The 13,129-nt window shown below is 39.7% G+C and overlaps 1 protein-coding gene across 8 annotated transcripts in view; it reads left to right on the top strand.

The window, feature by feature from the left end:
• Positions 1 to 13,129, top strand: part of ank1b (ankyrin 1, erythrocytic b) — a 90,290-nt gene that overhangs the window by 44,856 nt on the left and 32,305 nt on the right. For 7 of the 8 annotated variants that reach the window (XM_030436100.1, XM_030436097.1, XM_030436098.1 and 4 more), the window contains 14 exons: positions 4,859 to 4,957; positions 7,281 to 7,379; positions 7,639 to 7,737; positions 8,089 to 8,274; positions 8,629 to 8,727; positions 8,839 to 8,937; positions 9,118 to 9,216; positions 9,581 to 9,778; positions 10,515 to 10,613; positions 10,781 to 10,879; positions 11,334 to 11,432; positions 11,577 to 11,774; positions 12,369 to 12,467; positions 12,671 to 12,769. In XM_030436100.1, the coding sequence (XP_030291960.1) occupies positions 4,859 to 4,957; positions 7,281 to 7,379; positions 7,639 to 7,737; positions 8,089 to 8,274; positions 8,629 to 8,727; positions 8,839 to 8,937; positions 9,118 to 9,216; positions 9,581 to 9,778; positions 10,515 to 10,613; positions 10,781 to 10,879; positions 11,334 to 11,432; positions 11,577 to 11,774; positions 12,369 to 12,467; positions 12,671 to 12,769 (1,671 nt within the window). The remainder of the gene's footprint in view (positions 1 to 4,858; positions 4,958 to 7,280; positions 7,380 to 7,638; positions 7,738 to 8,088; positions 8,275 to 8,628; positions 8,728 to 8,838; positions 8,938 to 9,117; positions 9,217 to 9,580; positions 9,779 to 10,514; positions 10,614 to 10,780; positions 10,880 to 11,333; positions 11,433 to 11,576; positions 11,775 to 12,368; positions 12,468 to 12,670; positions 12,770 to 13,129) is intronic. The other variant, XM_030436099.1, reaches the window with a different exon arrangement.

Below are 13,129 nucleotides of genomic sequence, written 5' to 3'. Positions count from 1 at the left end.
CTGCTCTCACATCATAACAAATATTACTTTTTAGTTTTCTTGAATTTTAAAATTTGAAGGAGCAATTTGTAAGAAATTAGTTTAGTAAAATGAACTTACTTTATCAACAGAGTGTGAAGAAACAACAGTGTTGATTTAATGTGAAAGACGTATATGTTTTGTGTCGCACGGATGTCCACTGAAGTTAGTAGGGGTGTCACGATTCTCCAAATCCTTGATTCGATTCAATATTCGATTCTAAGGTCACGGTTCGATTCAGTTCTCGATTTTTACATTTATTTTTTTTAAAGCACAGGCTGCTATGCCATTTTTTTAGACTAGACTTTTATGCAATATACAGGGTTCGTACGGGTGCTTGAAATCCTTGAAAGTGCTTGAATTTCAATGTTGTGTTTTCAAGGTCTGAAAAGTGCTTGGATTTTAGTTTAAGTGCTTGAAAGTGCTTGACATTCTAACTGTGGCTTTCTCAAAATTGGGATCAGACTGGATAATTCATTTCTGAAGTTTTTGCTATTATGAAATATAATTTTAGATGTTTACAGCATAATACAATTTACATAATTGTTATAAAAAGTGAAGAAAAAAAATCACAAGTATATATATTCCTTTAGATACATATTTAAAGTGCTTGAAAAGTGCTTGAATATGACCTTGAAAAATGTGTACGAACCCTGAATATATAATATCTGACCTTTGTTCGCAATGCACCACACTACATTGTCAAATTTAAAACATTTATTAACAACATAATGTAACAATAATTTATATCTTCAGTCAATTAGAAACTTAAACAGAATAATCTGTCATCTAGTTTCTGCAGAGCTTGCAAACTGTGGCTTTTTTGTCAACATAACTCACTGGAAATCCAAAATACTTCCACACCTGTGACTTCAGTGAAAGAGGAGGGGGTTCATGTTCTGTCGATGGGTCTCCATTATTGTAAGAGTGACGGAGCCCCTTTCAGGAATAGGGCGGTGCGTGAGGTGCGTGCGTAAGGTGTGAGTGGGCGAGCGAGAGTGAGGGAGCGTACATACGTGTCCAAATTACAGTCCAAATTGCCCGTGGTGACACTAGGATGAATGCATACCTTCACCAAGGCCCAACAGTCACTTTCTGTACTCACTCAGAGATACCAACCACCTAAATATTCCTCATTTTTTTGTCAGGAGCCATGCATTATTCACTTAGTATTAACAAAAATGTAAAAAAAACACACTATCTCACAATGCTAAAAAAAAAATCTTAGACCCATCCTCCAAATTTCATGGAAACCTGTATTGTAGTTTTTGTGTAATCATAACCTCTATAACAGAAATTCCCTGATAGAGGTTAAAATGTTCTTGCTGCGCATGTCAATTAACTCATACTGTCAGTTTACCACTGAGACAATCATATAATCCAAAATGAAAGACTAATGCTGAACCCATTCACACTGTAGCAGCAGACCAAGGAAACTTTATTGCTGCAGTTGTTAATGTTCCACGGAGAAATTTCCGGTCATGCAGGTCTGAATTATAGTTTTTATACACTGCAGTGTGGAAAGCCATTATACCTTACAAGTTCTTTTCCTTGAAACCAACCTCCAAATTGATTGATTCATGCCCAGAGGTACCATGTTGGAAAAATAGTAAAGAGTTATGTCTGGTCACATTGGTCCCTTCACTCAGTGCCTTCTAGCTATCTTTCATTCTGAGCGTGAAATATCGTATCTTGAGAAACACTAATGTCTTTCAGACCATGATACTCATTACGTCAGGTATGTTCTGTACATTACTTAACATAACTAATATTTAGATACCTTTACTCTGTGATGTGATTAATTTCCCATTCATTGTATGAGTGGCTTGTTCTTTCTGTCAAGTGAAATCATAAGCATGGAGCTTCATGGAATGGTGAATATAATCATATAATATGAAAAGCCAAGATTAGGCTAAAGTTCCGGGAGGATTATACAAATTTGCATAGCAGAACTTTTCTACCCCATTAATAATGTCAGTACTCCGCAGATTTATCTTGTGAACCTTTGGAGGGGCCTGTCCCCTAGGTTGGGAAACACTGGATGAAACTACCTAATAGTTTATAAAGTAATTACAACTACACAAGAGTTGATGCAATATTGATAATCCAATGATACATTATCATTATAACCGGCCTTTATTTTGGCACTATATTTTCTCAACTTCCGTATCCCTACGCAGTTGCACTAATGCGTAGGGATACGGAGGTTCGACGTCTGTGTCTATGTCTGAAATTGTTAGGTTTAGTTTTTATCGAAGGTAAACCTCTCGTCCAGCAACTGGGCCTCGCACTGTATTTCACCGCTCGCAGATCATCTGTTGCCCTGTTGCGCTAATGCACAGGGATAAGGAGGTTCTACGGTTGAGAAAATATAGTGCCAAAAGAAAGGCCGGTCTGACGGCGCTGTAAAGCAGTGTGAATTTTCTTTATACAGCATACACTTGAACTGTTATAGATTTTTTTTGGTGAGCCTTGTTTTAGGTGGTTAAAATGATGAGGTCTTAAAATGTACCCTGTATAAGATATATTATCAGAAAGGTTTGTTCTAGGAGAGCATGGAGTCCCTTGTTACCCTACTGTGGGAAAAGTTAAAGACTTTGCCTCTTTGTCAGAATGGTTCACAAATCAAATTCAATGTAGAATGGTACCTAGTAACTTCATTGTTTTCCCTCTGAGAAATAACAGACTGCACAAAATTTGGTGTCAGTCTTTAACTTGATGCAGGATAACATAAAGTCTTTATATTCTTAATGGAATGCCATTCTACAGTCAGCAGCAAAGGGGATAAAATAAAAGACCAAAAAGAGAATTAAAAATTCACGACTCCTAGACCTCCTGATTCTCTGTCTTTGTGTAAAGTGGAGTGTATCAATAATTAAGTACATTAGATTATAGTTCCCTCAATCTTCAGCCCAACTGTCTGCTCTCTTACACCTTGTTGCATCATAGCCAAAACACAGCAAAGGCGATTGAGTATCGTGAGACATGAATGTGAACGTATGTGTGTGGTAAGGACACATACACTCGCTTGCCAGTGTGTTAAGGACTGGAGTGGAGTGGGAGTGATGTTTGGTGAATGGAGGGACAAGTGCTTTTATACACAGACAAAACACTGTCAGTGAGATGGGCATTAAGAATCGCTTAGCCTTACACACACACACACACACACACAAGCACACACACACACACACACACACACACACACACACACGCTCCAGGGAGAGAAAGAAAAGATAAGACAGAATAAAGATTAACGTTTGAAATTAAAGCAAATGTTCATACATTTTGCCCAATTTCCAAGGATCGTTAACATCTTTTATTACGATTGTAATCGCCTGATAATTACTCTTGATATGATCTAAGGATTGCCTTTCATACCAACAACCATGTGGTCAATTATATTTCTAAATTCCCTGTATGCGTTTCTGTAATATGAGTTATGTCTCTTCATTTCCTTTTGCAGTTGTTTCTTTTTAGGTTTTTGTTTACTATTATAGTGATGTCTTTTTAGTGAGGACTGTGGTAAGTGCAGAGATAGGATTTTTATATGTGATTTATGTCATTCTGCAGAAATAACCTGTCCCTGCTATAGCTAACAATCTTGCAGTCTGTATCTCCCTCTCTCTCTCTCACTCTCCTTCTCTTTATGAGGGCATCTAACTATCTACCACTGTTATGCATCATGCACACAATTCACAGATGAAAGTAGGTGTGTGCAGATGGGGTGTTAACAGACATGAAAGGTGTTGTTTTTGCGTTAAAAAACAAAATGAAATATTGCAGTGTATTTGTTTTTGTCCCATGTGTGCACAGCAGACGCGCACATACGTAACAGTGTATGTAAGTGGCCCTGATACACAGTTTGGTTCCCAGCAGTCTGTGCGTGCTTGCAGAGAGACTGTGTTACCAATTTGAATTGAGTGACACCGCAGTATGATGGGAAGCCTGAGAACAGCCTGGATAACAGAGACTCCTGGTGGTTAAATTTGTTACAGCAGCTAAGACTTTAATACAATATAGAGCCATCCAGCCATAGAGACAGACAGTCAGACAGACAGACAGATAGATGGACAATGCTGTCCCCCCCAGCTCTCTTCCTTACTCATCAGTCTCATCGGGTTGTTCATTTTGTCAGAACTGAGTCCTCCAGCTGTCATTGTGGGTTTATCAGTTATTTTTAGAGGTACAGTAACTAGACGAGTGAGGTTCTGCACAGCTGGAGAAAATGAGCATATGTTGCAGTTCTCACAGGAATGCAAGACTGAGGGATACTGCGGGTGTTTCTTTTTCTCATCATTCCTCTGTATACTTCAGCGAAGTGCTTTCATCTAAAACAGATGAAATATGAACGTGGGAGTTTGCCGATGTTCAGCAGCAGAAGTCAAACATAATACAGTCTGGTCTCATAGACTGCTGCTTTAATAGCATATAATTCTGGAAGGTCCTGAGGTACTGAGATGTCAATGGTGAGGACAAGGCCAACATTGGCCATGGATGGTTTTGGTATGAATGTCTAGAGATCTTTGCACAGATCTGATCCAGGAATTGATTGAGGTGGGTAAAATGTGTTAGTCATACATGTACGTATATTAATTACACTAATTTGCAAGACCCCAACTTAACTCATTACAGTGCCCTGAGAGATGTGCTATCACATTTGAGTTAATGTGGACTGTGATTATAATAATCCTGGTCATTAACAGGATCATTCTACTATTAATGACGCTATACGATTTTTCCTTAATATGAGTTGTTGATAACTCTTTAGAGAATATTCAGTCCTGTCTCTATGTGTTGCTTCTAATCTGGCCTTACTAAATCTCTCTGTTTTCTCCCTCAGAATGGTCTTAACGGGTTACACCTGGCCTCTAAAGAAGGTCATGTTAAGATGGTCCTGGAGCTACTACACACTGGAATTGAGCTGGAAGCCACCACCAAGGTACATTGTTTTCTCTGTGTACTTTTCATGTCACACTGAAATGTACAACAAGGAGTTTTTCACTGGTAATGAGACAGTCTCAATTTAATACTGATGTCTCGTGATGACCTACGTAAGCAAACAAACAAGATAGCCTAAACAAGATAGCCTAATTCTATATAGTTCTTATTTTATAATAAGTAATACAATTAAAACCTTTTTCTGGCATGGTGCTGAGGATGCATCTAGGTGTCTCACGGCCTGAAGTAAGGATCTGCTTTGAGTCTTGTGGTAAGATCTTAACAACAGCAGGGCCCACAGGGGTGGTCAAAATTAACGTTGTACTAGGGCTGGGCGATATGGCCTAAAAATTTAATTTCCGATTTTTTCACACCAAACTCGATTTACGATTTTAATCGATTTTTTTTTTCTTCTTGAGAACAAACTTCAAATTACAAAGAAATGATTATTATAGCATTGCTTTTATTTTAATGCTATGATTTACAACAAATTTGCCCTGCCACTGTAAACAGTGCAGCTTCAAACTCACTTGAAAAAATATATAAAAGTGCATCCTTTTAAAAAAGACTGTGTCCCTTTTTTATAAAATGCTTTTGTAAACATAAATTTAACACGTCAGATTGCTTGCTACTAGAAAAACAGATCAGTTTCCATATTGGTGTTGATAAAGTGTTAACATAACTTTCATTAAATACTTTATTTTGCAAAAGGTGCCTTTATTTACAAAAACGTATTGTGTATCCCTGAAGATATGTAAACTAAATTAAACATCTGCATGCATTGCATAGTAAACATCACATGTTGGTAGATGTACAGGACATCAGGTGTGTGCTTGCTGTCTGTTTTACACATTTTTGGCCAGGAAGACGAGCGTGTCTGCTTCCTCTGGCTTGAGACATCATGCCCTGTTGTGGCTTCGTAACAGAAACCTGGGGTCTAACATTTTCAGCATGTGGATGAACCTCCGGCTTTTCCACTGTAAATACGAGCAGCATGTCTTTAACGATATGCAACGTCACTGCATCTGTAACAGCTGTCCACCGGGACCCTTTCTTCTGATACGGGACACAATGATTAAATGATTCCGCTAATGTTGGCTGCTTTTTAGCAGGTATCTGTGGGCTGCCGCGGTCTGTGCATCTCGTAGTGAACAACAAGTGTCCCACTGCGATCCAGGCGTCTGTTTGAGATGCTGAAATAAATGGTTCGGTCCGCTGCCTTTAGTTACAACAGCCTTTGAACAAACTTTGCAGCGGCAAAGCTACTGACGAGACAGTGCCTTTTTAGGAACGAGCTCTTTGCTGGCTGCATGTTGTGTTTGTTTTTTCTGTGGAAAGTCACTGCCGGGGAGGGCGGAGCCTACTATGAACTACGGAAGCCCATGAGGAGCGGCGGCGGAGCAAGTTAAATAAAAAATCGATTTTCATTTTTTAAAATCGTCCTAAACCAAAAACTCGAATTAATCGATTTTGCCGATTTATCGCCCAGCCCTACGTTGTACCTGCTCTAAGTGAATTAAAGCACTTTTAGTTTTCACATTTTCCCAACGTCTTTCTTGGACTTATCATTTTATCGTCCACAAATGTGAATGTGCCTTCAGTTTGAACTAAGAGATGCCATAAAACACAAGTAAAAACATGCATTCACCGTAAAAACATACATGAGACAATACATACTTTACATAAAAGAGGAACTGCAAAAGGCAACGAAGACGCTTCTGAGCAGAAGACATTCTTGCAATTCACATTACCTAAGTCTGTAATTTACACAATTTACAATGTTCAGGAAAATTAACCATCTGTGCACAAAAAATACTGCAATGTCTCAGGAGCATTATCCATAGGTGCAGAAACTACTTTGATTGTTTTACTTTAACTGCACTTAGTACAACAGATTTCTTGTAGATATTTCTATTAGCCATCAGTAGCTCTGAGCTAATTCAGCTGGACTGCAACTACCAACTGTAGCATTTTTGCGTATTTAAACAGGTGCAATACTTCTTCAAAGCTTGTCATGCATTCATCTTTTCAAAGTTTTTATCTATATCAATACTTTCAGAATTATTTAGCATACTCATTACATCATAACTATTGCCCTTTTGCTGGCAGTGTAGGCTTTTTGCCATTAAATAACAAAATTGTGCCGCTTTCGCTGTCACAGTTTTGTCTTATACACTGAAATACACATGCTGTATCTCACTGTAGAAAACTAGGCCATTAGGTTTCAATTATTTTCCTTTCATTCACTCAGATTTCCCCCCCCCCCCCTCTCTTTTTGTGTGGTTTTGTGTGGGTCTGTGTGTCTATGTGTACTTGACCTCCAGAAAGGGAACACAGCCCTCCATATCGCAGCACTTGCAGGGCAGGAGAAAGTGGTGGCTGAGCTCGTCAGCTACGGTGCCAACGTTAATGCCCAGTCACATGTGAGTCACTGCAAGCTGTGTGCAAGAGCAGAGTGTGCAAGTCTGTTTGTGTGTGCGTCTGTGCCTCCGTGTGTGTGTGTGTATGTGTGTGTGTAACACATCAGCTAAAGAGATGTCCATCTTTTTTACATAAGGTGTTAATAAGGACGAGTGTGTGTGTAAAGATAAATACTTGGCAAACATCAAATCTTGTAATATGGCTTGAGGCCCATATTATTGCTTGTTTGTAACTATACATGATGTTTCTGTGTACTAACAGAAAGGGTTCAGTCCTCTCTACATGGCAGCACAGGAGAATCATTTAGAGGTGGTTAAGTTCCTGCTCGAGAACGGTGCCAATCAGAGTCTCCCAACAGAGGTACGTGTTGTCAAACTGGCTTAGGCTGTCCAGACCTGCCATGCTGATGATTAGCTATTACAAGTAGGCTACCTGTAAATGCCAAAGCAGTTATTGACTATAAATACGAACAAACATTATGAGATGATTTTCTAACGGACACATTTCTCAGTGTCCATGTTGTGCAACAAAGGTTATTTGATATTTAGCATTTTTTTAAATGGAAAATTGGGTTGTTTAAATGTGGATTGTGTTCATGCAAGGGGAAAAAAAACAAGCAAACAGGATCATTTATCTTTCACTGCATCTGATTTTACAATGTCATCAAACTGTTATCACTCCATCCCTTTCACTTGCTGTCCCTTCTCTCAGGATGGCTTCACTCCCCTGGCAGTAGCACTCCAGCAGGGCCATGAAAATGTTGTGGCGCTGCTTATCAACTATGGCACCAAGGGCAAGGTCCGCCTCCCTGCACTGCACATCGCTGCGCGAAACGACGATACGCGCACCGCCGCTGTGCTCCTGCAGAACGACCCCAACGCTGATGTTCTCAGCAAGGTATACAGACTCACTGAGAATTTGAAATTGTGTTGTGGTTAACTTGGTCAACTGACACAATATAATCAGCCAACAGGATTACAGTTACAGAAAAAATGCAGTTTCCTTGATAATAGGAAAACTCTCATGCATTAAGAGAAGCAGGTGCCACAGCTTTTCTATCAGAAGAATAATGCTGTTTGTTAGAAAATATGATCTTTAAAGCGCATAAAAACTTTTAAATAACTTTATGTCCCAAACTGTCAGTCTGCATCATGCACATTGTGATTGTTTTGGACTAGTGAAATAAATAGATTGTAATGACCTCATTTACACTTTTATCCTCCCACTTTTCCTGTGTCTCTTTCCATGTAGACTGGTTTCACACCTCTCCATATTGCTGCCCACTATGAGAATATGAGCGTAGCCCAGCTGCTACTGAACAGAGGAGCCAATGTAAACTTCACCCCCAAGGTCAGTTGATCTCAGCTGCAGGATCAAAATTTTGACACCTTCCCTATATATTTTGTTCTTTGATATGATTACAAAGGGTGCTGACTTAGTTCTTGCCCCATGCTTCTCTAGAATGGCATCACGCCCCTTCATATAGCCTCCAGGAGGGGCAATGTGATGATGGTCAGACTACTGCTGGACAGAAGTGCACAGATTGATGCCAAAACAAAGGTAGTGTACCATTTAGTTCTACGCTGCTTTGTCAATTTGTCACTTCTACATGTCTAAAGCCTTCATAATCTATTCCCCCCATCTGTCATCCTTCCTTTGCTCATTTCTGTCTCTTACATCGTTTAACATCTTTCCAATTACTGTCCCGGTGTCTCTCTTTTGTAACTCGTCTCTTTGTAGGATGAGCTGACTCCTCTCCACTGTGCAGCCAGAAATGGTCACGTTCGAATCATTGAGATCCTGCTGGAACACGGTGCTCCCATCCAAGCTAAGACCAAGGTAGATGAATTTAAGTACTGCAACCGCTGCAGTTGTTTTTCAGTTATTACTATCCTTGCGAACTCTGTACTGTTTTTGATTTGTTATTGAATAATCCAACTATTGAGTGAGATTGCATCAGAAAATCTGCATATAAACCATGTTGCTAGAAACACTTTGATCTGACTTTTTTTAGCACTACGCATTGGTCATTTCCCCTCTAGGGACTCATACTGTGGTATGCTCAGCCCAAGAAAGTACATTTTATTGACTGAGTGTTACGCATACACCATGATGCGTGCACAGGGCTTTATTTGGCAACATTTAGAAATCTATCTCCAAGTCTCTTTCTCCCTCCCTTACTTTTCTTTTCCTCTTCTTACAGAACGGTCTTTCCCCCATCCACATGGCAGCTCAGGGGGATCACATGGACTGCGTCAGGCAGCTACTGCAGTACAATGCTGAGATCGATGATATCACACTGGACCATTTAACCCCTCTTCATGTAGCAGCCCACTGTGGTCACCATCGGATGGCCAAAGTCCTACTGGACAAGGGGGCCAAAGCAAATGCACGCGCTCTGGTGGGTTTTTGGATTGTTTTGTTGTTCATTGTAGATGACTCTCTAAAACCAATCAAGATGGTCATAGTGACTATTCTTTGTCTTGTTGATCCTTATGTTGACAAGAAATAAATGTTGCAATTATGTTAATTCATAATTCACTTTTATAGTTTAATTGAAGGTGCAATATGTAAGAACTGGCCACCTGTCGAATTCATGCTCAAGACACATGGGGGGGAAGGATTTCAACAAAGTAACCGAAAACTGCTGCTGTAGCTAGTTAGCTCAGTCAGCTGTCCTGACTAGCCGCTTGGAGCACCGTAGGGTCTTGGTGTTTACACGTCTAGCACAGGAGCTCACTTTCTAGCTGGTAAGCAATGCGAGTATATAGACATCGTAACTACAAAACTGTTCTTTCTTAAATTTTTGATGAAACATTTTGTTACATTTTGAATGCTTCAACTGAAATTTTTGTGTTGTGTTGCACCTTTAAAGGTGTGCAGATTTATATCTGTTTAACTGAAAACATGCAAAAGCTTAAAAGTAAAACCAATCTTTTACACCCATCCCAATTTACACAAATCTTTTTCACATTAAGCAGTTGCCATCAGTGTAGCAACACAACACGGGAATCAAAAAGAAATACTTTTGAGATATTTTATCAACAATCTTTTGATGAAAAGTCATAAAGTAATTCTGACTTCAGGAATTTGCACATGTGTAGACTAGTTGTGACCTTTTTCCACTGTGTTTCCAGAATGGCTTCACACCTCTCCATATTGCTTGCAAGAAGAACCACATGCGGTCCATGGACCTGCTGCTCAAGCACTCTGCTTCCCTAGAAGCTGTCACAGAGGTGAGGCCATGTGACAACAAGGGAGTCTGAACATGAAAAGTGGCATTGACAAAGAATTACTTATCTTTTCTGTCCTCTTTTGTCCAAATCTGAGGCTATAAACAAGTAAGTCACGTGACTCCTGTGTAATGCATTGATATTGAGCCTCGACTCTTGTCTGTGTGCAGTCTGGTCTCACTCCTCTTCATGTAGCAGCATTCATGGGCCATCTGAACATCGTGAAGAACCTGCTCCAGAGAGGAGCTTCACCCAATGCTTCCAATGTGGTGAGAACCTTCTTTCCACCTCAGTCTTCTTTTCATATCCTTTTTCCTTTGAATCACTTATAAAACATTGCCAGTTGAGACAATTAACATTTGTCTAGATTGTCCACAAAAAGCACCTCTCTTAATTCCACTCTGAATTCAATAATTAATTATTTGAGAAGATTAATTTCGTAGGTCAAACATTAAACAATTAGGAATAGATAGATTAATTCTCTTTTCACCAGCACAGGAATCCATTGTTATTAAAAAGTATATTGCTCAATGAGCATGAATTGTTTTTAAATGACTGAAATCAGTAGACTTGTCTGAACTGTGGACCCTGATTACAAATCATGTTTTTATCTGTATGGCCTACACTATACTCATAAATGCATTGTTCAGCACTGTGTAGTTATTGATGAATTGATGGAAGGTTTCTATTACATTAGTGACTTTTTACGTTTCTCTACACCAGAAAGTGGAGACTCCCCTCCACATGGCCTCCAGAGCAGGACACTGTGAAGTTGCTCAGTTCCTGCTGCAGAATGCAGCGCAAGTAGATGCCAGGGCAAAGGTATATAGTCATGTAAACAAGCTTTTCGTGTGTACTATATGTTGTTGCCATTCAGTATATCTGAAGGAGGTCATTGCTGCCTTGTAATATGCAGAAAAAGTTTCATAAAACATAACCAATTACCCTCTTTCTCTCTGAGTGCAGGATGACCAGACACCCTTACACTGTGCAGCCCGCATGGGCCACAAGGAGCTTGTCAAGCTTCTCCTTGAGCACAAGGCCAATCCCGACTCAGCTACAACTGCGGGCCACACACCGTTACACATCTCTGCACGTGAAGGACACATCCACACTATTCGAATCTTGTTGGATGCTGGAGCACAGCAGACCAAAATGACAAAGGTAGGACAGAAGCCGTGACAGGAAAAAATGGTTGCATCAGCATTAATGCTCAATTACTGCATAAACATCACAGTTTAGACACTCTGGATGCCTGTGAACTGCGTGCTGAGCCACTGCTGCTCACTCACTGCTGCAGTGAGGCTCCTGCCTGCCCTGTCTATTTACATGGAGTTTGATTTTGATTATTATCAATAAATAGGATGATGAAATAGGATGATTATCCTTTGCCCCCCCCCCCCAAGTGAAATTTTCTACAGATACAGACATCAATAATGTGTTGAAATGTTGGTAATATGTGGATATGACTGTGTACGGGTCATTTTCAGGCCTATTTTTAGAAATAGGCGATTCCTGAATCTCTAGACCACTTGATGCAGCAGCCTTGCTTGGCACGCGTATGGGATACATTAGGTTATCCAGTAATAATATAACCTATAATTTTTCTGTTTTCTGTAATTCTCCTCCATTTTTTATCACATGTACAGAGATGTATTAGCTAGCCCAGCCTCTCTCATTTTTCCCTCAAACCAGTGTAATGTACAACAATTATAAGCACACAATATCTCTTTCCAAATTCTGTTTTCTTTTGAGCAGAAAGGCTTCACTCCTCTCCATGTGTCCTCTAAATATGGAAAGGTGGATGTTGCCGAGCTCCTCCTGGAGAGAGGAGCCAACCCTAATGCAGCTGGGAAGGTGAGACAATCTGTGCTTCCTGTAGTTCAGCTCCCTGAAGAGAACAAAAACAATAAAGCACTCTTTACAAGGCTGTGAGGAGCCCACATAGAGATGATAAATCGTGGTCATGTTTCACATATATATGTGTTTCTGTGTGTTTTTGTGCGTGTTTATATATGTGTCCATGTGTATGTGTGTGTGTGTGTTTGTTTGTTTAACAGAATGGTCTGACACCCCTTCATGTGGCCGTCCATCACAACAACCTGGATGTTGTTAAACTCCTGGTCAGCAAGGGAGGATCTGCACACAGCACTGCCCGAGTAAGATGCTCACATATACGTGTGCACATACTCACTTAGGCACACAGCGTTAGGCCTGCATAAGACGTTATGCCACTGTTATAAGGTTATATTATAGCATAATAATGCAACTATACAGTATGAATAATATTCAGATCTTAGAATATTAGAATATCTTGGATATATAAAATATAAACAAAAACTAAAAGTTGAATACCATGACAATAATAATTGTGATTCAATGAATATTAAACATTTGACAAGTCGATAAATTATCGTGAACAAACAGCATGCCACTGACACACATGCCAAAACAAAAGAGTGTGAGATATGCCCTGAAGCACATGAAAGCATTCAAGTTTTAATCTAAAATTAGATATG

Source organism: Sparus aurata, chromosome 12 (assembly GCF_900880675.1).
Source record: "Sparus aurata chromosome 12, fSpaAur1.1, whole genome shotgun sequence".
NCBI lineage: Eukaryota > Metazoa > Chordata > Actinopteri > Spariformes > Sparidae > Sparus > Sparus aurata.
The sequence above is the reverse complement of the archived record's forward strand: the minus strand, read 5'-3'. Positions and strand labels throughout refer to the sequence as shown.